The 25,488-nt window shown below is 42.7% G+C and overlaps 2 protein-coding genes across 3 annotated transcripts in view; both read right to left on the bottom strand.

The window, feature by feature from the left end:
- Window positions 1–25,488, bottom strand: part of LOC147582951 (GTPase IMAP family member 7-like) — a 226,695-nt gene that overhangs the window by 148,513 nt on the left and 52,694 nt on the right. The window lies entirely within an intron of this gene.
- On the bottom strand, window positions 13,986–21,287 carry LOC147582957 (GTPase IMAP family member 6-like). Its single transcript, XM_086686575.1, has 3 exons — window positions 20,864–21,287; window positions 18,265–18,349; window positions 13,986–15,653 (listed from the first exon to the last, which is right to left on the bottom strand). The coding sequence occupies exons 1-3, from the start codon at window positions 21,035–21,037 to the stop codon at window positions 14,872–14,874; spliced, it is 1,041 nt and encodes a 346-aa protein (XP_086542701.1). The 5' UTR covers window positions 21,038–21,287; the 3' UTR covers window positions 13,986–14,871.

A 25,488-nucleotide genomic window follows, 5' to 3' on the forward strand; every position in this document is an offset into this window, starting at 1 on the left:
CTACATATGGTGGTTCATACAATAGGAGAATGATACATGCAACACATTCCCTTCTCTCGAGTTTTAAGAGTTCATATCTATTCATCAATTCATTAACATTCATTGATTGTTTTACTTCAGGGTGGATTTTATACCATAATACTACAATGAGAGTCTAGGGACGCCTGGGTGGCTCAGTCAATTGAGCGACTGACTTTTTTTTTTTTTTTTTTTTTTTTTAATTTTTTTTTCAACGTTTATTTATTTTTGGGACAGAGAGAGACAGAGCATGAACGGGAGAGGGGCAAAGAGAGAGGGAGACACAGAATCGGAAACAGGCTCCAGGCTCTGAGCCATCAGCCCAGAGCCCGACGCGGGGCTCGAACTCACGGACCGCGAGATCGTGACCTGGCTGAAGTCGGACGCCAACCGACTGCGCCACCCAGGCGCCCCGAGCGACTGACTTTTGATTTTGGCTCAGGTCATGATCACACCATTGGTGGGCTGGAGACCCATATCCGGCTCTATGCTGACAGCTTGGAGCCTGCTTGGGATTCTCTCTCTCCCTCTCTTTCTGCCCCTCCCCTGCTTGTGCTCACTCTCCCTTTCCTCCGTTTCAAAGTACATAAATAAACAAAACAACAACAAAAGAGTACACTGAGAATTTAGAGATAAGTAAAACAAAGTCCCTTTGGAGACTGGCTTCACTCACTCAGCATAAAAACTTTGAGAATCATCCATGTGGTGTGTGTCCATAGCTTGTCCTCTTTAATTGCTGACTAGGATTCCATCTTACGGATGCACCACAGTTTATCACTTCTTTTTTATTTAGTCTTACGCCCATAATTGACTGCTCTTATCTTATTGCATTGGCTAAGATGTCTATCACGATGTTGAATAGTAAAGAATGGACATGGCTTGCTTTGTTCCTAAATATATCTTCAGTGATTCCCAGTTAAGTAAGTGAGATATTGGATTACAGTAGTATACAATTTGTATTTGTGTGTGTGTATAAATATTTTAAACAAGTATTCTCCACTTTTTATAAAAGTTTTTAAAATTTATTTTGAGAAAGAGAGAGAGGAAGAGCGAGCCTGTGTGAGCAGGGGAGTGGCAGAGAGAGGAAGACAGAGTCCCAAGCAGGCTCCACACTGTCCCAAAGAGTCAGATGCGCTGCTCAATCCCAAGAACTGTGAGATCATGACCTGAGCCGAAATTGAGTCAGACATGTAACCAACTGACCCACCCAGGTGCCCCTGTCTACTCTTTTCTTGAGTGAATAGCTATTATATTATTTATCATGAATAGCTGTTAAATTTTGTCAAAGGCTTTCACAAGTCATCTATGGAAATAACCTTATGATTATTTTTCCTTAAGTCTATTGATAAGTCAATGACATTAATAGATTTTCCAATAATGAATCAATTTTTCATTTATGTTTAAGAATGTGGTGTTGGAGTCTATTTGCTAGTATTTTATTTGGTATTTTTGTTTTGATACTCATGAGAAATATTGGTTTATAGTTTCATCTTTTTGTATGGTCTTTATCAAGCTTAGGTATCAATGCTATATTTCTTTTGAAAGAGCAGTTAGGGAAATTTCCGTTCATTTCCAATGTTCTGCAACAATTTAAAGAGCACTGGGACATCTGGATGTTGAAGGTTCAGAAGAATTCCCATGCAAAACCATCTGGCCCTGGTGTTTACTTTGTGGTATGGTTCCTGAATGGCTTTCCCTATCTCTTCCATGTAAATTGGTCTATGATTTCACCTTCACCACTCTAGTGGACAGTATTGGTAATCTGTATTTCCCTAGGAAATTATCCATTTCATCTAGGTCTTCATATTTATTTGTACAGAGATCTTAAATTTTAAAAATTTCTTCTAAGGGATACGGGAGTGCTGATGCATAGGGGCACTTGTACCCCAATATTTATAGCAGCACTCTCAACAATAGCCAAATTATGGAAAAAGCCTAAATGTCCATTAACTGATGAATGGATAAAGAAATTGTGGTTTATATATACAATGGAATACTACCTGGCAATGAGAAAGAATGAAATATGGCCTTTTGTAGCAATGTGGATGGAACTGGAGAGTTTTATGCTAAGTGAAATAAGTCATACAGAGAAAGACAGATACCATATGTTTTCACTCTTAGGTGGATCCTGAGAAACTTAACAGAAACCCATGGGGGAGGGGAAGGGGGGAAAAAAGTTAGAGAGGGAGAGAGCCAAACCACAAGAGACTCTTAAAAACTGAGAATAAACTGAGGGTTGATGGGGGGTGGGAGGGAGGGGAAAGTGGGTGATGGGCTTTGAGGAGGGCACCTGTTGGGATGACCACTGGGTGTTGTATGGAAACCAATTTGACAATAAATTTCATATTAAATAAAAAAGAAAAAAATTTCTTCTAATTCAATGGCCATAACCTCTTATCATATTGAAAATTTTATTTGTGGTCCTTTCCCCTTTTCTTCTCCAAAAAAATAATTAGTAGTTTAATTTTTTTTGACAAGCCTGAATTTTAATTTGTTAATTAGGCCTAGTGTGTTTTCCTCCCTACTACATTAATTTTTGTTTTCATCTTTATTATTTCCATACTTTCCTTTGGTTTACTTCCTTTTAGTTTTCACAGGTATTTTTGGAGGTGGGAATTGAATTTATTATTTTTCATTCTTTTATTCTTATTGGAGAAGCCTTGGGTGCAATGAATTTTCTCCCCTCATTTCTTTATTTTCAAAAATGTTTATTGATTTATTTATTCATTTATTTTAAAGTTTACTTATTTATATTGAGAGAGATAGAGACAGTATGAACAGGGGAGGGGCAGAGACAGAGGGAGAATCCCAAGTAGGCTCCACTGTCAGATCGGAGCTGGTTCCAAAACTGTGACATCATCACCTAAGCTGAAACCAAGAGTACGACACTGAACCAACGGAGCCACCTAGGTGCCCCAATGTTTGTTTATTTTTGAGAGAGATAGACAGTGTAAGTGGGGGAGGTACAGAGAGAGGAGGGATCAAAACTGGGCTCTGCGCTGACAGAAGAGAGCCCTATGCAGGCCTCGAACAGTGAGATCATGACCTGAGCCAAAGTCGGACCCTCAACTGACTGAGTCACCCACGCGCCCCTCCCCTCATTTCTTTAAATGAATCCTATAGCTGTTGCTATTTAGTGTTTTCATGATCATCATCTTTAAGAAATTCTAGAGTGTCAGTTTATAATTTTTTTCCACAAAACTTTTTTCCTAAAAGTTAATTTCCAGATTACTTTACAAAAGTGATTTCTGGTTTTATTGCACGTCGTTTGCAATACTTCTACTTTATGGAACTCACTGAGGTTTGCTAATGATCAAGTTTTGTGAATGTTCTATGAGTGCCTGCAAAAAGAGTGTATTCTCTGCTATTATAGAGAAGAGAGTAAATTCTCAATATATCCATGAGATCTAATTTCTTCATTATGTTGTTTACTCTTCTAGCTCTTTACTTACTATTTTTTTTTTCTTTTTTGGCTACTCGGCTTGTTTTTTGTTTGTTTTTTGTTTTTATTTTTTTAGTACTTATTTATTTTTGAGAGAGAGAGACCAAATGTGAGCAGGAGAGGGGCAGAGAGAGAGGGAGACGCAGAATCTGAAACGGACTCCAGGCTCTGAGCTGTCAGCACATAGCCCAATAAAGGGCTCAAATTCACAAGCTGTGAGACCATGACCTGAGCCAAAGTCAGATGCTTAACCAACTGAGCCACCCAGGCTCCCCTACTTGGTTTGTTTTGTACTGAGAATGGTGTATTAAAATCTATTATTAGGGCATTTTAAGTCCTATATGCTCATATTTTCTGTAACTTTTTCATCAATAAAAATAGTTCCTGTGCTCCGTGGTGTGTGCATTTTCTTAAGCATTATATCTCTGATAGACATTTGTGAGAAAGGATACTGAGATAGGGAAATTTTAATTCTATTTTTAATTCCTTTTGATATAATAGTTGCTTTTGTAGGAAAAATACTTTGAGCAAGCTTATGGAAATGAGTCCCCTAAGACTTTAAGTCAATTGTTTCTTGTGGAGCAGTGTGGAGTACATGGGAACAGCCTACATAGAAAAATTAAACATAGACTACATTTAATATAGAGAGAAAATGTAAAAACTTTAATTTTTCTAGTCTTTCCTCGGTCTTACCCATTACTTCCAGAGAAAAATCATAACGAAATGTTTCATGTTGTTTAAAGAAGTCCAGTGTGATCTGTCAAAGAGAAACTTTAGACAGAGTTCAGTCTATTTAAGTGAATTTGAGAGTCATGCCCCCCCCACCCCACCATCACATTCCTCTCCTTCAGTGGGAGAGAGATGCCTATGTAACATGGGGGTTTGTTGAGAAGGATGGGATCCCATCCTCTACCTGTTGAATGGTGTCCCCTGTTTCTCAGTGTGGCTGATTTGGCAGTGATTCTCATTCAGTCCTGGAATATCAGCTGGAGTATGTTGGGTTGCACATAAGGGAAACATCACTAAAGTGGCTTAACAAACAAAAGTTTCAAATTTTATACAAAAGTTGGTGATGTAACTCTCCAAAGAACTTGATAACTTGATTTTTGTCTCCTTACCTGCTCCACCATTTTTTGCAAGTGACTTTTGTCTCAAAGAAGCAAGATGACTGTTTCACCTCTGCCTTACAGATGGAAAGAAGATAGAAACAATAAGGAAGGCAGAGACTCCTGGGTGGTTCAGTCAGTTAAGTGCCCAACTCTTGATTTTGGCTTAGGTCATGATCTCATGGTTCCTGAAATCAAGCCCAGATTTGGGCTCTGGGCTGATAGTGCAAAGCCTGCTTGAGGTTTTCTCTCTCCCTCTTTCTCTCCCCCTCCTCTGCTCTCTCTCTCTCTCTCTCTTTCTCTCTCTCTGTCTCTATCTCTATCTCTGTCTCAAAATAAACTTAAAAGAAAGAAACAAAAAGGAAAACAGAATGTCACTTGTATTACAAAAGCAAAGCAAGCCCAGAAATCCCCAGGACTTTGGCTTCTATCTCTTGATCATGTGGTTACCACAGCTGCAAGAAACACTGTGTGATTTAGTATTTCACATGATACATCACTTTTATCAACACAACTGTAGTTTTGTTAGTAAGGAACAAAGGCCAGGTGGATAACATGCAGATGACAAGCAACATGAGCTATGTGTCATTTGGGTGAATTTTCTCTACACCTTGCTGCACAGCTACATCATTCTCACCCTCAAGGTGAATTCCCTTGACAATCTCCCAACCAAATTTTCATACAATTCTTAATGCTTCTTCATTTCACACATTCTCTATATTTTCTGAAGCATTAGCATGCATCAGAGCCAGTGCGAAGGCTTGTTAAAGTACAAAGTTTCTGATTCAGTAAGCTCTCAGTGGAGCCTGAGAATCTGCATTCTCAGCAAACTCACAGGTGTTGTGGGTGCTGCTCGTCTGGGACTATCCCTTCAGAGTGACTGCCCAGCAGCAAATAATCCTGTGTTTGAAAGGGAAAATGTTACCAGCTGGATTCAGAATACTGAAGACTCCTTTCCAAGATTCTCAAGTGTACATGCAAAGAACTAAATCAAATAAGGCAAAATACCAGAAATTCTATCAAAAGTCTAGGACTCCCTAGTAAAGAGGAAGTAGAGACCAGAGCAGGAACTGGAGTCCAAGTTAGAAGACTTTATTCTTCTCCCTGAATGGAACAGAGCTAGTCATACATCCTGGGACTATCTGACAACCAGATTTACTGTCTGAGAAGGTGACTCAGTTGGGACCTGCCAGAAATAATTTATTTGGTGTGCATACAGAATGGAATAAGTATCCAAAAGTGTGGGTCACGTCTGGTCCCAGCAAACTAAAAGGGAGAAAGTACCATCTGCTTCCTGTTTTTGAAAAATAAAATATAATAGGAAAAAGTGGTCTAGGAAGTCAGACTGTCCTAACATTCTCACATTCTGAAACAGATCAGTCACTCTGCCTTTCATGAGGAGATCATTTATGAAGGGCTCACAGCAGAGTTTCTACTTCCTGGGTGGTGGAGTTGGAGGGATTGGCATTTCCTCCTCTGAGCCAGAGAGAGAAGAGTCAACTCTTGGTGCAGTAAGTTGCTGCTTGTGGGACCCCTCCCTGTGACTTTCATAAAAATGCTAATGGGGAACCTCTGTGGCTCAGTTGGTTAAGCATCTGATTCCTGGGTTCATTTGGCTTAGGTGATGATCAAGGTTTTGTGATCCTGCTTGGAATTCTGTCTCTCCCTCTCTCTCTGCCCCTCTCTCACTCTCTCTCTCAAAATAAGTATGTAAACTTAAAAAAAAATGGTTAATATATGTTGTTATTGTGGAAACCAGTTAAAGAGCTGAAGAACTACATCAAATGGGGTGAAATGGGACAGTGCATATGATTGAGAAAGTAGAGGAAAGCCTAAGGAAGTGAGCTCAGAAAATTCCCAGAAAGAGCATGAAGGCTTTTGGCCTCTCTAGGCTATGGAAATGTACCTTGAGCCAAGTTTCACTAAATCTCCAAGGAGTAGGGTGAAGAAACATTTACAGATGCCTCATGTATGCCAGGAATTTGGTGCACAACATTGAACAGGGAAGAGTTTTCTGCCACCCACTACTGTGGTAGTAACTGTCAACATCCTGAGACACAAGTGACTAAAATACAAGATAATAAATTAGTACTTTGTCCCAGGCACACCCAGCATTAAATAGGGACTAGTCTTATTTGATGTCTTGGATGAGATAGGGAATGTTTCCATAAGAACAGATATAAGGTGAATCCTTACCTATGAATTATTCAGCTGTGCCAAATCCCCTGTTGTCACCGTGACAACACTCACTGTCCCTCAAGGTCCCTTCTCTGCATCACAGGGAAGGAACCTAGAATGACATTCCATATCATCCCTTCTCCTGTAGGTCCAGGTTAAAGTTCACTAATGCAAGACGCTCCCTTGGGATTTGGAACATGTACGGGATGGAGTACCATTCTCTGGTTGCAAACACACAGGTTTTATGCTTCATCACTGATGGCCATGAGAATTGCTGGTTTCAGAGCCCCAGTTAGCTTCTCAAAGCCCTGCATTCCCAGCCTTCCCGTGCGTGGGCAACTCTCTCATTTCCTAGATTAAAAGTTCTTCTTTCCTTCCTTCCTTCCTTCCTTCCTTCCTTCCTTCCTTCCTTCCTTCCTTCCTCCCTCCCTCCCTCCCTCCCTCTCTTTCTTTCTTTCTTTCTTTCTTTCTTTCTTTCTTTCTTTCTTTCAAGCAGGCTTCACGCCCAGTGCAGAACCTAACATGGGGCTTGAACTCACAATCGTGAGATCAAGCTCTGAGCTGAGATCAAGAGTCAGATGCTTAACTGACTGAGCCATCCAGGTGTCCCTACATTTTACTTTTGGTACCTAGATTATGTTTTCCTAATCAAATACTCTGTTTAAGTGGTGGGAACTGATATGTTTCTGGAAACAATCAAAGCAAAATAAAGTCAGGATCCAGCACTGGGAAAGAACATGATTCAGTAATTCTGGGGCATACAGTATGAGATCGAAGCTGGAGCCTTACGCAGGGATCTCCATTGTGAAAGATTGGTGCCAAATATCTATTAAAATTCTCATCGGACAGGCTCAAATGATTTTGAAATCCCCATACCTCTAATTTAATTGTTTGCCTTGAATTTACAACATCTCTTCATAGATTTGGGAATATTTTAAGACACACTAAAAATGTTATTTGGCCAGTGTCTTATATCATACTTCTCGTATGGTTCTAAAGAAAAAATACTTGAAAGTTTTCAAATTTTATATCAATTAATCTTTGATATTATTAAAAAGATCTTGTCTTTTTTCTTTTTAAGCTTTTATTTAAATTCTAGTTATTTAACATATATGGTAAAATTGGCCTCAGGTATCGAATTTAGTGATTCATCACTTACATGTAACACCCAGTGCTCATCATAAGTGCCCTCCTTGTTACCCATCACCCACCTAGCACATCCCCCACCCACCTCCTTCCATCAACCCTCAGTTTGTTCTTTATAGTTTAGAGTCTTTATGGTTTGCTTCCTTCTCTCTTTTTTCCTTCTCATGTGTTCATCTGTTTTGTTTCTTAAATCCCACATGTGAGTGAAATCATATGGTATTTGTCTTTCTTTGATTGACTTATTTTGCTTAGTATAATACACTCTAACTCCACCCATGTCGTTGCAAGTGGCAAAATGTCATTCATTTTGATCGCTGAGTATTATTCCCTTGTACATATATACACCACATCTTCTTTATCCATTCATCAGTTGGTGGACATTTGGGCTCTTTCCATAGTTGGCTATTGTTGATAGTGCTGCTATAAACATCAGGGTGCATGTGCCCCTTCAAATCTGTATTTTTGTATCCTTTGGTTAATACCTGGTAGTGCAATTGCTGGATCGTACAGTAGTTCTACTTTTAATGTTTGTTTGTTTAAATTTACATCCAAGTTAGTTACCATATAGTGCAATAATAATAATAATGAATCCAGTGATTCATTCCCTACATATAACACCCAGCGCTCATCCCAACAAGTGTCCTCCTTAATGCCCGTTACCCATCTAGCCCATCTTCCCACTCATAACCCTCCAGCAACCCTCAGTTTGTTCTCTATATTTAAGAGTCTCTTATATTTGGTCTCCATCCCTGTTTTTACATTATTTTTGCTTCCCTTCCGTTATGTTCATCTGTTTTGTATCTTAAATTCCACATAGGAGTGAAGTCATATGATATTTGTCTTTCTCTGATTGACTAATTTTGTTTAGCATAATACACTCTAGTTCCATCCACGTTGTTTCAAATGGCAAAATTTCATTCTTTTTGATTCCAAGCAATATTTCATTTTATATATACAATGGGGAATAAGTTTAAGAATTCTCTGAGCAGAAAGCCGCCACAGGGCGAAAGCACTCAGCGTAGAATGAAGCATAGAGTGGAAGCTGCTTTCACAGGATGAAAGCGTCCAAGAGCAGCTAGAGGTGGAAACCTGCCACAGCAGGGCAAAAGCCCCAGGATTTATCATTAAGTAAACAAAATGTAAAGCGGAAAGCCTTTACAGGACAAAAGCGCCCAGAGCTAATCGGCGAGAAAAATGTCTTGTTAACCCTGAGGTAGCATGCTCTATCTGACTTAGCCCCTAGAAAGGTTAAGATAAACAGACACGGTGTCTGGTGCCTGCAGTAAACAGCCCTATGCTTGACACTGGGATTTTGTTTTATATTGACCCAAACCCCTAACACTGCATACTTTCGAAACCCCCTTTCTTTCACACACATGAATTAATGATCACTATTTTATTGTCTCTTTCTGCATGTCCATAACGTTTGTAAGCCTTCTGATCCTAATAAATACAGAGCAAGGACCCTTACTCAGGTCTCTTGTCTCATCCTGGACATTAGCCTCTCTCATATTCAATTCTGCATCAGCTCTCTTGCTGGACAAGAGAGAACTCCAGACTCAAAGTCTGTGACAATATACCACATCTTCTTTATCCATTCATCTATTGATGGGCATTTGGTCTCTTTTCATACTTTAGCTATTGTCAATATCACTACTATAAACATTAGGGTGCTTGTGCCCCTTTGAAACAGGACACCTGTATCCTTTGGATAAATACCTAGTAGTGCAATTGATGGGCCGTAGGGTAGTTTTATTTTTAATTTTTTAAGGAACTTCCATACTGTTTTCCAGAGTGGCTGCACCAGTTTTCATTCCCACCAGTAGTGTCAAAAGGTTCCTTTTGCTCTGCATCCTTGCCAACACCTGTCATTGCCTGCGTTGTTAATTTTCCATGGTGACTGGTGTGAGGTGGTATCTCATTGTGGTTTTGATTTGTATTTCCTGATGATGAATGCTGTTGAGCATTTTTTTTTCATGTGTCTGTTAGCCATCTGGATGTCTTCTTTTAAAAAGTGTCTATTCACGTCTTTTGCCCATTTCTTCACTGGATTATTTGATTTTTTGGGTGTTGAGTTTGATAAGTTATTTATAGATTTTGGATATTAACCCTTTATCTGAGATGTCATTTGCAAATATCTTTTCCCATTCCATTGGTTGCCTTTTAGTTTTGCTGATTGTTTCTTTTGCTGTGCAGAAGGTTTATCTTGATGAGGTCCCAATAGTTCATTTATGCTTTTGTTTTCCTTGCTTCTGGAGACATGTTGACTAAGAAGTTGCTGCCACCAAGGTCAAAGAGGTTTTTGCCTTATTTTTAATGTTTAAAGATAAAGATAAGATAAAAATAATGTTTTAAGATAGAGAAATAGTCAGAAGACATGGACAGACATTTTTCCAAAGAAGAAATACAGATGGATAACGGACACTTGAAAAGATGCTCAGCATCACTCATCATCATATGAGAAATACAAATCAAAACCACCATGAGATACCACCTCATACTTGTGAGAACGACTAAAATTAACAAGTCAGAAAGCAACAGATATTTGTAAGGATGTGGAGAAAGGGGAACTCTCTTGCACCGTTGGTGGGAATGCACACTGGTGCAGCCACTCTGGAAAACAATTATAGAGGTTCCTAAAAAAGGTCTTCTCTTCCATGGGCAATTGTTTGGTGCCTTAATGGAAGGTCTTTCATATTTTGATACTTTAAAAATCTTAGGCTTTTCCTAAAATTTTCCAACAAAACTTACCGTAGCCAAAGTAGTAATTTCTTTAACCATCTCTCCAACTAAAGCATTTTTCTTTTTTGTGCAATAATCAAAGCTGCTTTATTTTTTTTTCAATATATGAAATTTATTGTCAAATTGGTTTCCATACAACACCCAGTGCTTGTATTCCATACAATCCCCATCACCCACCCTTCCCTCCCTCCCATCCCCCCATCAACCCTCAGTTTGTTCTCAGTTTTTAACAGTCTCCTATGTTTTGGCTCTCTCCAACTCTAACCTCTTTTTTTTTTTCCTTCTCCTCCCCCATGGGTTTCTGTTAAGTTTCTCAGGATACACATAACAGTGAAACCATATGGTATCTGTCTTTCTCTGTATGGCTTATTTCACTTAGCATCACACTCTCCAGTTCCATCCACGTTGCTACAAAAGGCCATATTTCATTCTTTCTCATTGCCACGTAGTATTCCATTGTGTATATAAACCACAATTTCTTTATCCATTCATCAGTTGATGGACATTTAGGCTCTTTCCATAATTTGGCTATTGTTGAGAGTGCTGCTATAAACATTGGGGTTCAAAGCTGCTTTAAAGTGGCCCAAGTTAAAAGCTCAGATCCTGTTAAAAATTGTTTAGAATTGTTTTGTTGGGCATTTGATTCTGGCTCAGTTACTAGTTTTGTCCATTTTGTTTTTGATTGTTGAGAGGAAATGTTCATCAAAATTCCTATGTGTATCCTGAAAACGTCTCTAACCACTTTGTTTCTGGCTTTGTTGTACTACAACAAAGTGCAATTGCTGTTCATCATGAATTTTGTAACATATGTTGGTCTGGTCTCTTTCTCTTTCTCTGTTCTTGTCATGGAGTTCACCTGGTGATCTCCATTCATTCTGTATCAGTATTATGCATTCATTTCAAAGTTAAAAATTTGTCCATATTGATTTTTAAACCAAAAATTAATTTGATTATATTATGAATAAAATAATCAGTATTTACATTTAATTTACCACCTATAATGTAGGTAGGCATTACTGTGATTTGTACTGTCTACATCCAGTATTCAAACACAAGTATTGCCTCAGTGAAAGAAGATTACTCAAACAGAATCAATCTATTGACAGGACTATACCTCGGTGACAGGTTTATGGCTGACACTAGAAACAATGCATACGTCCCAAATTTGCATTGCAAAACAGCAATAATATGTAATACAATATTCAAGGGAAATTTATTTCCACCTAAACAACAAAGCTGTGTTTCATGGTAAAATATTTTACACTGCTTCAGCTTTTAAATTTAAATTAAAGCTAATTATAACTAAATTAAAATTCAAACTTCCTTTTCTCAGGTACACCAGCTACATTTCAAGTGCTCAATAGCCACACATGACTAATGCTTACCATACTGAACACTGAAATTTCTAGAAAATACTCAAATATTTGGAACTCAAACACATACGTCTAAATAACCCATGAGTGAGAAAAAACATCACAAAGAATATAGAAAATATTTTAAACTGATAGTGAAAACGGAATATACACAAATTTGTGAGATGTAGATACACATGTGTAGAGGGAAATTTTATAACTTCCTATCCTTATGTTAGAAAACAAGAATTTTTAATAATTTATAAGATATTGTAGATAATACATTGTAGAGACTCAAGATATTACTATCTCCTGAAGAATATTGACTTTGTTGTAGCAGGCACTTAAATTACTGGTGGATCGGGGCGTCTGGGTGGCTCAGTCGGTTGAGCGTCTGGCTTCAGGTCAGGTCATGATCTCACGGTTTGTGAGTTTGAGCCCCGCGTCGGGCTCTGTGCTGACAGCTTGGAGCCTGGAGCCTGTTTTGGATTCTGTGTCTCCCTCTCTCTCTGCTCCTCCCCTGCTTGTGCTCTGTCTCTATCTCTCAAAATAAATAAATGAACATTTAAAAAAATTACTGGTGGATCACTTTGGCTTTGAGAAGGCTTGGTTTTACACATTCCTAGGAAGGGACTACTTTGAGCTTGGTCTTCTTTTATTTTATTTTATTTTTATTTTTATTTTTATTTTTTTAATATAAAATTTATTGTCAAATTGGTTTCCATACAACACCCAGTGCTCATCCCAAAAGTTGCCCTCCTCAATGCCCATGAGCTTGGTCTTCTTTTAGAGCAAATCCCTTTGCCCTGATGTGGTTTTTACTCCAGAAACATGACCCTTTCAGTATCGCCATGGAATGCTTGGTGAACTGGAACCTCAGATTCCATCTTTGCTGCTATCAGTACTGTGACCAATTCTTTCAGGCTTCCAGAAAAAAATTTCTTCTAGACAGTTTGGGGATTACAGTTCCCTGTAGTGTCTGCCTGCATTTGGTCACTCCCCAGTGCCTTCGAGCAACTGTTGTATAATTATTATTATTTTGTATTTTCTACATAGTTTTTCAGTGTTATTACAGGAGCGTTGGGAGCTGGAAACAACCTCTGATACTTTTAACAGCTGCTTGGACCCAGCGAGGGAGGAAACAACCTAGTGTGCACTGAGCTCTTCTGGTTGTCCACATCCCCATTTTTCATGCTTTGTTCAGTGTAGAGATGTTTTTAGAAAGGCACAAATTCTGAAGCTGGCGATTTCACAGCCTCGGCCAAGACAACACTCTGTCTTCAGCCCACCCCCACCTCCACCCACATCACTTTTTTTCTTACTGGTTCACAGACTGTGGAGTTTCCAGAACATATCCACACACGTCTTCCCCCATTGTCTGAAGCTGAGGGAGCGATAGTGCCCCATCTATCCCTTCTCCTGAAATCTTGTGGGACTTATCACCGCTGATTTTTAATCATAAAGGAGAAAAGAACCCACTGTATTTGATGTAATTAAAACCAATTTCTTTAGGATTTTTATTTATTTTATTATTTTATTTTTCTTTTTTCAAGGATTTTTACTGGATAACGTGTTTTGAGTAACTTGCCATTTAGACTCAGTGAATGAGGCTGTCATTTGGTCAATGTATTTTCCTTTTTTTTAATTTTTTTTTATTAAAATTTTTTTTTCAACGTTTATTTATTTTGGGGACAGAGGGAGACAGAGCATGAACGGGGGAGGGGCAGAGAGAGAGGGAGACACAGAATCGGAAACAGGCTCCAGGCTCTGAGCCATCAGCCCAGAGCCTGACGCGGGGCTCGAACTCACGGACCGCGAGATCGGGTCAATGTATTTTCTGTTATGAAATTAACAAAGCTGACAGTTAAAACAAGATCACTTAAAGAAATTAATCTTCTAATGGAAATGCAAATGATTTTAGCTTTCACCCTGAAGAATGGATGCCTGAGAATAACAAAGGAAATATAAAAATGTAGACTGACATATTATACGCAAAGCCTCTGAAATGAAATCAATATTTTATTCATAAGAAAGGAAGAAAAGTAGGAGACAAGAACAGAATTGAAAATCCTGACATAGATCTTACAGAATATGAAAACGTATCATATGATCAACGTGCTTCAGTTCAGTGGGAAATTGATGGCATATCTAATAAATGGTTCTGGCACAAAGACTTAAGTATGCACCCCCAAATAAGTCTTGTTGGGCCCTGAGACACTTTTCTGAATATTCTGGCAAAAGAAACGCTCAAACTTTCTTAGAGGTCCATTAGGTCTGGGTTAGAGAGGTGTCCCGGCCTCCACACTGCGAGATGTAGTCCGCGGGCATCTGGTTGTAGAGACTTCACCATTGGACGAAACCAAACAGACCTGACGCTGTGTCCTCTGATCTCTGACCGCCCTCCAGCACTTCCCACCCCTCCCAGATGAAGGTAACTGGAGACCCTCTGTCACACAGCTTGAAGGGAGGAAAAGAGACTAGGGGCGGGTATGTTGCTCCAGTCTGCTCCAATTCTGCTTCCAACAGTTGGTCAGACTCTCCAGAAGCATCTAGAACCTCAAAGAAGCTGAGGTGCACCTGAGGCGCACCTATCTCCTTATGCAGCTAGATGGCCAGAGCCAGACCCCATTCTGCTCTCTTCTCCATGCGCAGCAACAGCCCTCCAGAAAGACGCCCGCGCACTGCAGAGTTCTCCCCTCCACCTGGCATGCTGCTCCCTACAGCGTAGAAGCCATTCAACCGCCCCGGAAGGTGTGATGAAGGCCCCCGGGGGGTTCGAGCTGGGCACTCCGGACCGCACCCGCGGATCAGGAGAGTGGGATGGCCAAGGACGCACGGGCACGGAGAGGCCGACAGCTGGCCACGGAGGCTGAGGCCCGGCCGAGGCTCAAATGGGCTCCCTCTTCAGCAGACGTCTGTAAACTTCCTCCGATTCCTTCTGGATCTGGCACAGACCCTCCCGCCAGGGCTCCGCGCCGGGCGCCTCCTCTGAGCCGCTCCCCCCGGGCACCTGCTTCTCCTGGCGGTCTCCGCGCAGACCGTTCCGCTGACAGTAGCGGTAGGCGCGGTTGCTGAAGTGCCGGTGGTTGTTCTCCCACAGGATGCAGTTGATCTGCCCCAGGAGCTCCCGCAGCTGCGCTTCCTGCTCCGCGCCGCCCGTCGCGTTGTTGAAGGCGCAGTGGCGCCGTGAGCACTGCCGGTCCAGCCGGGCCAGGGGCTCGTTGTCGGTCTCCCGCACGTACTGCTCCAAGGAGCCCCCGTCCAGGTCCTCCTTGCGCGTGAACACCAGCACCGTGTGGGCCAGCACGCCCATCCCGAAGGCCTCCTGGAGGCGCCGCACCGCCCGCCGGTCCTCTTCCGTGTAGCGGCCCAGCTGCGTCACCAGCAGCACCGCGTGCGGCCCGGGGGCGGAAAAGACGACCGCCTCGCACACGGCCTCCAGCGGGGCACACGGGGACAGGATGTCGGGGGTGTCGATCACCTCGAGCTCCAGGCCGGCCCAGTCGCGGCTGGCCCTCTGCAGGGCCCGGGTCACCGGTTGAGCGCTGAGTTTAGACTGGAACTCTTTCCTGCCCAGGATGCTGTTTCCCGTCGCGCTCTTCCCGCTGCCGGCTTTCCCCACTAGGAGGAGCCTCAATCTCCGGGGGCTCGGTGGGGCCTTCCCCAGACCTGGAAGCGCGAAACAAAGCAGAGGGAGCTGGGGTTAGAGCCGCGTGGCTGGGAGCTCCCTGACCCGGGCAGGGCGTCGGCGGGGTGGGGGGAGAGCGGAAGACCAGCCTCTGCACCGGAGACCTGCGGGGGGAGGGGGACGGGGGAGGCTCACGTTCTTTCTTGCCTTTTTAAAGCCTTTTTTAACAAGTGTGGTAAAAAGACAATGTAAAAAATTATAGAATATAACAAAATTCATCATTGTACCCAGTTTGAGGTGAGGCGCTCAGTGCATTCACATCATGTGCAATCATCACTGTGCACCTCAAGAATTTTTTTTATCATCCCAGACTGTCCTGATGAAACCACAACTCCCCATTACTCCCTCCGCACTAATTCCTGGTGACCTCTAGTGTTCTTTCTGCGTCTAGGAGTCTGACCATTCTAGGTAGAACATGCGAATGGAATATTGCAGGATTTGCTTTTTTGTGTCTGGCTTCTTTCATTCAGCATAACGCCCTCAGATTCACCCATGTTGTAGCACGTGTCCGGACTGCCTTCCTTTTTAAGGCTGGATCATACCCCATTGTAGGTTTGTATCATATTTTGTTTATTCATAAACATATATGAACATTTGGGTTGTTTCCACCCTTTACTATTGTGAATAATGCTGCTGTGAACATCAGCGTACAAATGTCTGAGTCCCCGGCTCTCAGTTCTTTTGGGTATCCACCCAGAAGGGGAATTGCTGGATGGTGTGGTAGAATACCACATTTTTATGGTTCGGTTTTGACATTTCTTATCAGGGTCATCTGTTCTCACCCAGATGGGAATTAGCCCAGTATGACTATGGAACCCTGGGCTTCCCTAAGTCTCCCTGATTGGAGATCCTTCTCAGTAAGAGCAGGAAGAAAAAGAAACACGTGACCTCATGCGTCTGACCATATCACCTTCTTCAGCTTTTGTGGCAGAGAATGTTGGGAGTGTGGGACCACCTCAACCCACCCCCAGGCTCCAAGTGCAGAAACACCCTGCGGCCACATTCTTATTCAGCAGCCTTGAAGTCTGGGTTGGACATTCTCACCCAGCAGAATACCAGAACCATGAGCTGAGAGACACTTGGAGATGCCAATTTAATATCGAGAAACCTAGTGTCAAGGTTCTTGGATTCCTGGGGCTGAGCACCAGGAAGGGAATTAATTCCCTTCTGACCTTTCAGATCTGAGACCCAGAGCACACAGAGAAATGCCAACTAATAAACGGTTTCCAAGTCTGTTCCCCCATTGAAGATAGTGATGTGTCTCAACAGCAGAGCCCTGAGCCTCCTGAGGGGAGGATGGACACTGACTTCCTCAGAATCTCTTCAGCAATGACATGTTTTTTCTGCTGCCTGCCACCCAGGCCATGCTGACCCAGCAGCCAATTCCGACCGAATGGCTTTGACTCCCTCCAGCTTCCCCCAGCTGACTTGAAAGGAATTTGAGTGAATGGATGAGGGTTTCAAGGAAGCATGGAACATTCACCTCTGCCCTCCCAGCCAATGAAAAGCTGGGCAAAGATAGCAAACCCTGTCTCTGCACACGCCTGGGACCAGAGCACACCACTGGAATTTAAATATACCACTTGAGCGCTGGAGAGGATTTTTCAAGTAATATTTAACCTTGATTGCTGCAAGAATAGGTAAATCGGTGCCTGGGTGGCCCAGTCAGCTGGGCGTCCGACTTCGGCTCAGGTCATGATCTCACACTCTGTGAGTTCGAGCCTGCTTCAGATTCTATGTCTCCCTCTCTCTGACCCTCCCCCATTCATGCTCTGTCTCTGTCTCAAAAATAAGCATCAAAAAAAATTAAAAAAAAAAAGAATAGGTAAATCGGGTATCAGCACTTCTATGGGTAATTTGCTTTGGTGGTTTATTAATAAGGCTCTCTCCCAGTGGCTCAGGCCATTGAAGTTCATGTAGTAAAAAACTGTTTGTGTTAAAATACATAATGAATCACAAATAATTTCTTCTGGGCAGGAAATTGGATGGATTTCCAGCATTCCCAGATTCTGTCTGCCCAAGGTAGATGGCAAAGTTGAGCCCTTGAAAGTTAAAAGCCTGGCCCTGATGCAGTAGCTTTTGGAGAGAACCCCCTCCAGAAGGCCAAGCCCAGTTCTGAGGCAGCAGCCAAGTACATCCTGTCTGCTCACATGCTGCTTTGCAACCCGTATGACCCTGAGAGCTCTCCCATCTGATCCGGCCAAGCACCTGCATGGGGTCTATTGGCTGCAGAGCCTCGGGCTCCAGTGAGCTGTTTGGTCACACCGACTATCAGCACATCCTACCTGAGGAAGAAAGCCCAGAATGCACAGACCCCTTTCTTTGGGCCTGGCACAGAGATTTAGTAAAGGGGGCGGCTGGCACTGTGTCTCCCTCCCTTCATTTCCCCCACTGTGCCCATCAGGGCCCTCTCCGTCTTATTTGGCTGCAGTAAAGGAAGACCCCCCCCCAACCTAAAGCCCCCTTGATGGCAGCCCAGGTGGGCAAATCTCTACAGGGATGGACCCCGCTGCCTGTCCCAGTGCACCACCTGTCATTAAACATCCCCATCCACACCTCTCTCAAGCTCATTTCTGCTAGAAAGTAGTTTACCTCCTATAACGTCTTGTTTAGGATCCTGACACAGTGCTCCTGCAGGATTCTCCTGGACAATCTCTTCATATTCTTCCTTCTTTATCTAGAGAAAACCATAATATGTCTTATTGGTTTTTCAACAGTTTTAAGAGGCACCTGACTTTTGCCTTTCTCTTGCCAGAAGCTTAGGTTTGAGGGGAGCAGCCTGAATGAGGAGAGAGAGGAGGGCGTCTGAGGGGTCTCTCCTTCCTTTGCAGACCCTGTTTTCTCTCCTCTCCCCCCATCCCTACTGTGGTCTCTATTGGCAGTGTAAGAGACTTCATGGAGAAAGGTGAACTGTGAACTGGCCTGACAGCCGAGGGGGCAGGTAGTATTTGGAGAGACAGGGTCCTAGAGCCGTTCTGTGAGGAGAGAAAAGAACAGAGAGCAGAGGCAGGTCTGATACTGGGTCCTGAGAGCAGTGGGAAGACTGGTGTGGCCACAGTGTATCTGGAGGGCATGGGCAGGAAGTCGTGGCGAGGGACTGGCTGGGGGATAGGGGCAGGGATCTTGGGCCAAAAAGGGTAGTCCAGGCCTGACCTTTGGGGAAGGCTTGGCAGTTAGGAAGTTAGGATTACAGAGGGCTTACAGGTTGGTGGCCAGGTTCTGCTGTGAGGACAGGAATGGGACCATCAGGGTGCGGGGCAGAGTCCTGCTGGGAGCCAGGAGACCGCAGTGCTCATCTCCAACGGCCATCAGTTGGTCACAGTGGATGGTCACACTGCCTGGGCCTTATTGTCCCTATAAGTGTGAATGCTAGGCCTGAACTAAATGTCCCTGAGGTCTCCTCCCCTGTGGGAAGGGCCATGCCACTCTATCCAGGAACTTCAGGCATCCTTCTGAGGAGAGCATGTAACCTCGCTCAGTGCATCCTGCCTCATGGACTAACACAGTTCCCTATGTCAGGGGCCCATCAGCCTATAGCTGCTTGATATTCTCTGTGGAGTCAGGGAGGAAACTGCATGGCTCCAGGACTGTTTTTCCAGAACATGTAGGACTCTCAGAGACACAGTCAGATGAATGTCGCCAGACAAAGGCTGTGGGGTGTGGGGAGACCCAGCTACAGGGGGCCCTGATAGGCATGGTTTTCCCATTGCCACAACATCCTCAGAAAGTCATTGTACTCTGTTAACCTGGCAAATGACTTCAGTCCTGCCCTTATCCTGGGAGCTGCCCAGCGGGAGGTCAGTGTGGCCCTTGCTGTATGGTTGTTGGCTTTATTTAGCAATGTCACCTCTGAAGGGCCAGGCTCAAAACAGTCACAGTCCAGTAAGTCATGTGACTTCAGGAAAAGAGAGTGAGCAGGTCAGGGGAACAGCTGTCCCCAGCTATCCCTAGCAGGGATACAGCATTTGCCTATCCAAAGGGCTTCTGGAACAAGGAGATTAGTGCTCCTATCTCTGTACCTGGAGACCCCTCAACCTCTTTGTCCTTCGCTTCCTTACATCCTTGGTGGAAACTGAGGCAGTACTTCACCAGCAAAATCTCGTGACTCCTTTAGAAAGAAGGGGAGGCTCAGTGGAAAGTAACAGCAGGGTGGGTAGGTGAGCTGGGTGAGGAGCACAGGTAGAAAATTTGCACTGTGTGCCCCAGCCTTGCACCAGCAAGTAAGTCCGCGCCCCAGGCCTCGCTGCTTTGCCCCTGCCTGGCCAGCACCTCACATGCCTGCCTCGCTGCACTTGGTAGGTTTTGTCTCCAGCACAGAGCATAAGCAGCTATGTCCCCCCACTTAACGCTTCTCAGGAGGAGAGTCAACTCGCCAAAGCATCTTGCTCAGAGCTAAACAGTGAATTCGAACAGGGAACAGAGTTCTTCTGACTCTTATTCATGGATGGGTTGGTACCACTGTAAACGCACACTGCATGCACTACACACGTGCACTCACAAACACAACACACACCCACACACTCACAAACACACACCCACACAAACACAGCACACACTAATATACTTGCAAACATACACACAAACACAACACACACCCACACACTCGCAAACACACACCCACACTCACAAACATTCACACAGACTCACAAACACAACAAACACACACACACTCAAATACAACCACACATAGTCACAAACAGCACACACCCACACTCACAAACACAACACACGCCCACACACTTGCAAACATACACACACTCACAAACTTGCAAACACACACTCATAAACACAGCATACACCTATACACAAACATACACACACACAAACGTGTCACACATAACACTGCACACATACAATCAGAAAACTCCACACACATATTCACAAATACATAAACACATAAACACACACACAAAACACACAAACATAAAACACCCACATACACACAGAAACAAATACACAACATACACAGTCACACAAACACACATAAATACACAACATACACAGTGACGAAAATACACAGATACACATCAACATAAACATACACATCAGCACATCACACACACTCCACCTATACACATACACTCCCAAACACAGCACATACACAAACACAAACATACAACACACACAGAAACATACATACACAACACACACACACGCACACAAACACACACTCTCACTCACTCAGACTTACCACTCCGTCAGCCGTAGAGGAAGAGGAATGGTCATGTTTTCTGTCTCCTGGGTCCGTGCTGTCTTGTGAATTCTTTGTTTCTCCTTTTAGGGACGACACATTGCAGGCTTCTGGGGACTTTGACTGGAAGAGGTAGAGGAAAGTGTCTATGGCATATGAATATATAGAATACATTGCTTATAGTTTTCAGTAAAATGGGATCAGAAAGCTCAGCTCAAGCTTTGCTTGAGCTTTGCTCAAGAAAGAGCAAAGTCTGCTGTGTGGGGAACAGGAAGTGGGTGAGAACACCCAGGGCCAAGCCCTTCTCAGTCAGAACACGTGCTGTTTGCACTTTGTCTGCGGCTTTGGTAATATAAACAGGAAAAACAAGAACATCAGTATTGTTATTATTTTTGTCCTGAACCAGGATAACTCAGAGGCTTAGAAAGAAGCAGCAGACCCTTCAGAAAATTTTGTGCCAGGGGCCTGATTTTTTACTGATCTCCTCCCTTGTTTGCAAGTTGCCTGTCTCCTGCACGTAGCAATGCCTTCGCCATTGTGGTGGACACCCATTGTCTCTTCCTCCCTCCTTAACTCCAACTTCCTTTAAGTATTTTCTCTCAGGTCGAGACCTGCAGACTGGAACTGCTGGGTCCTGGGTGGCACATCCTCAGAGATTGGAGCTACTCCACTGGCTCCAGTCAGCTGACTGTGGGCCATGGGACTTGTCAGCTCCAAAACAATTGAGCCAATCCCTTGTAATAAATCTCTTTATGTATGTGTGTACACACACACACACACACACACACACACACACACACGTCTGACAATCCCCAATTCTGTGCCATATCTGAGTCTGGTCATCCCTGTGTCTCCAAACTGGACTTCTTCTTTCCTGTTAGCACACCTTGTGTGGATGTGGAAAGCTGGATGGGATCTATCTTATATTAGGAATTAACATAGCTAGAGCTGCGGGTGAGGTTTTGTATTCATCTGTCTACGAGTTGGGCTCTGTTCATATTTGCTGAAGCTGTAGAGCTGGCTTCCTCTAACGTTCCTGTCTGTTCTCACTGTTGTTGGTGGGTTTCCCTAGGAAGCCCTTCTTAAATAGAGTTTCTATCTTGCTGTTTTTTCAGCTTTTTAAAAATTTATTTTTGGGGCGCCTGGGTGGCGCAGTCGGTTAAGCGTCCGACTTCAGCCAGGTCACGATCTCGCGGTCCGTGAGTTCGAGCCCCGCGTCAGGCTCTGGGCTGATGGCTCGGAGCCTGGAGCCTGTTTCCGATTCTGTGTCTCCCTCTCTCTCTGCCCCTCCCCCGTTCATGCTCTGTCTCTCTCTGTCCCAAAAATAAATAAACGTTGAAAAAAAAATTAAAAAAAAAAAAAATTATTTTTATGTTTATTCATTTTTGAAAGACAGAGCACAAGCAGGGGTGGGGCAGAGAGAGGGGGAGACACAGAATCCGAAGCGGGCTCCAGGCTCTGAGCTGTCAGCACAGAGCCTGACGTGGGGCTCGAACTCACGAACTGCAAGATCATGACCTGAGCTGAAGTCGGACGCTTAACCAACTGAGCCACCCAGGTGCCTCTGTTCTATCAGCTTTAACTCACTGTTTTTATACTGAAGCCCTGCTGATGGGGTGGTAGGAGTGGGTGTGGGAGGCATGATCTTAAAATTAAATCCCACTCTCTCAGTGGGTCTGCAACCCTGGGTTGTGATCATCACAATTTTTTAGCTTTTCCTTCTGTGTCCCCACTTTGGGTGATCCAGGTGATATGGCCACTTCCCACCTTTTTCTCCTCATTTCACTGTCACCTCTCTCTTCTCTCATCTGCTCTGGCCTTGATGGACTTACTTTAGTCACTTGAATGCTTCATCCATCTTTTTTCTCAGGAACTGCTGTGAAATTCTTCCTTCTTGGGGAAGATATGCTAGTAATAAAAAGATTTTGATAAACATTTTGGAGGCTGAATGGAAATTTGGAAGTTTAAAATATTCACTGTTAGGGTGCCTGGGTGGCTCAGTCAGTTGAGTGCCTGATTCTTGATTTTGACTCAGGTCATAATCTCCTGGTTCATGGGATCGAGCCCTGCATCAGGCTCTGTGCTGACAGCGTGAAGCCTGCTTGGGATTCTGTCTCTCCCTCTTCCTCTTCCCCTCCCCTGCTTGCTCTCTCTTTCTAAAATAGAAATAAAATAAAATACAATGTTTACTATTCATACTATTTTAAATATTTATCTAGAGGAAATATACATTAAAACCATAAAAGACAAACAAATAGCATGTATAAAAAATATAAGGTGGCTATAAAATCATTATTTATAAATGCTATGATTATTACCTGGGAAAATCAAGAGAATAAACCATATAACATGCTCCTAGAAGAGAATAAACCTATAACCATGCTCCTATAAACAATAAAAGACCTTAATAAGTTGATGGATGCAAAATTAAATAAAAACCATAAAAACTGACTCACATAAGCCAATTATGTTAACTTAACAATAGCCAATTATACATAACTTGTGAATTAAAAAATAACAACAAAAAGTAAAATGCCTAAGAATAAACTTGAAAATTGTGTGAATGTTCCATATAAAGGAAACTTCTGACACTGTGGAGCAAATAGAACTCTCACATGATGTTTAGTGAAAATGCTCATTGGTAGAACTCTTCTGGAAAAGTCTGTAGTATCTAGGAAACCTGAATATTACACATAGCTAATATCGAGCTGTTCTACCCCAAGGTACATACCCAACATAAATATGTGCTTCTGTTCTGCAAAAGGTAATGTCTGTGATATTTATAGTGGTGGCACTTAGAATAACAAAAAAATGGAAACAATGTAAATGCCCATCAACTTAACTATTCTCATGACAAAAAAAGAAAGAAAAGAAAAATGGTAACCAAGTGAGGTGGTGGATATGATAATTAGCTAGATTATGATGACTATTTCACAATGTATGCCTATATCAAATCAACAACTTGTATACCTTAAATATATGTAATTTTTATTTGTGAATTATATCTGAATAAAACTAGAAAATAAAATAAAGTAAAATAGCTGAAAAACGGTTTTAAAATGAAAAAGCAGGGGCGCCTGGGTGGCGCAGTCGGTTAAGCGTCCGACTTCAGCCAGGTCACGATCTCGCCGTCTGTGAGTTCGAGCCCCGCGTCAGGCTCTGGGCTGATGGCTCAGAGCCTGGAGCCTGTTTCCGATTCTGTGTCTCCCTCTCTCTCTGCCCCTCCCCTGTTCATGCTCTGTCTCTCTCTGTCCCAAAAATAAATAAACGTTGAAAAAAAATAATAAAAAAATAAAATGAAAAAGCAGGGGCGCCTGGGTGGTTCAGTCAGTTAAGTGTCCGACTTTTGATGTCAGCTCAGATCTTGATCTCAGAGTAGTGAGTCCAAGCTCCATGCTGGGTGGGTGTGGAACCCACTTTACAAACAAACAAACAAAGAAATAAAAATTGAAAGAGCATAAGTAACATAGCCTACATTAATTGGGTTAATTATACAGGTTATATATTCATTCACAAATTATAAATTGTATGTATTTAAATTGGGTTATATTCACACAATAAAATACTAATAGTGAGAATGCACAATTTGTTGCTACTTATTATGATATGGATAAATCTCAAACATAATGGTAAGCAAAAAATGAAAACAGAAACAAAAACCAGATACAAAAGAAATACATAGTACATAATTCCATTTATATTAAGTACAAGGACAGCTAAAATGAATCTATACTATTAGAAGTTCAGCTAGAAGTCACCTTTGGAGAATAATAGGGGGACTTCTGGGATGTTCTGTTTCTTTATCTGAGTGCTGGTTACACTTTATGTTACTATAGATCATAAGGGACCCATTATTGTTTCTGAATATTAAAGCATTTTAAAAATAATGACATTGGGATTCCTGGGTGACTCAGTTGGTTAAGTATCTGACTCTTGATTTCTGCTCAGGTCACGGTCTTAGTTCCTGAGATCAGCCTTGCATTGGGCTCCAAACTGATGGTGCGGAGCCTGCTTGGGATTCTCTCCTTCTCTCTCTGCCTCTCCCCCACTTGAGTGTGTGCTCTGTCTCTCTCTCTCTCTCTCTCTCTCTCTCAAAGTAAGGGTGCCTGAGTGGCTCAATAGGTTAAGCATCCAACTTTGGCTCAGGTCAAGATCTTGGGGTCCATGAATTTGAGCCCCGCTTCAGGCTCTGTGCTGACAGCTCAGAGCCTGGAACCTGCTTCATATTCTGTGTCTCCCTCTCTACCCCTCCCCTGCTCGTGCTCTGTCTCTGTCTCCTTCAAAAATAAACTTATCACAGGATACAAAATTAATGTACAGAAATAAGTTGCTTTCTTATACACTAATAATGAAGCAACAGAAAGACAAATAAACTGATCCCATTCACGTGCTCATGGATTGCAAGAATAAATATTGTTAAAATGTCAATACTACCCAAAGCTATCTACATATTCAATGCAATCCCAATCAAAATTGCACCAGCTTTGTTCTCAAAGGTAGAACAAGCAATCCTAAAATTTGGTGGAACCACAAAAGACCCCGAATAGCCAAAGTAATTTTGAAGAAGAAGACCAAAGCAGGAGGAATCACAATCCCAGACTTTAACCTCTACTACAAAGCTGTAA

The sequence above is a fragment of the Puma concolor genome, chromosome A2, assembly GCF_028749965.1.
Source record: "Puma concolor isolate L17-30 chromosome A2, mPumCon1.1.hap2, whole genome shotgun sequence".
NCBI lineage: Eukaryota > Metazoa > Chordata > Mammalia > Carnivora > Felidae > Puma > Puma concolor.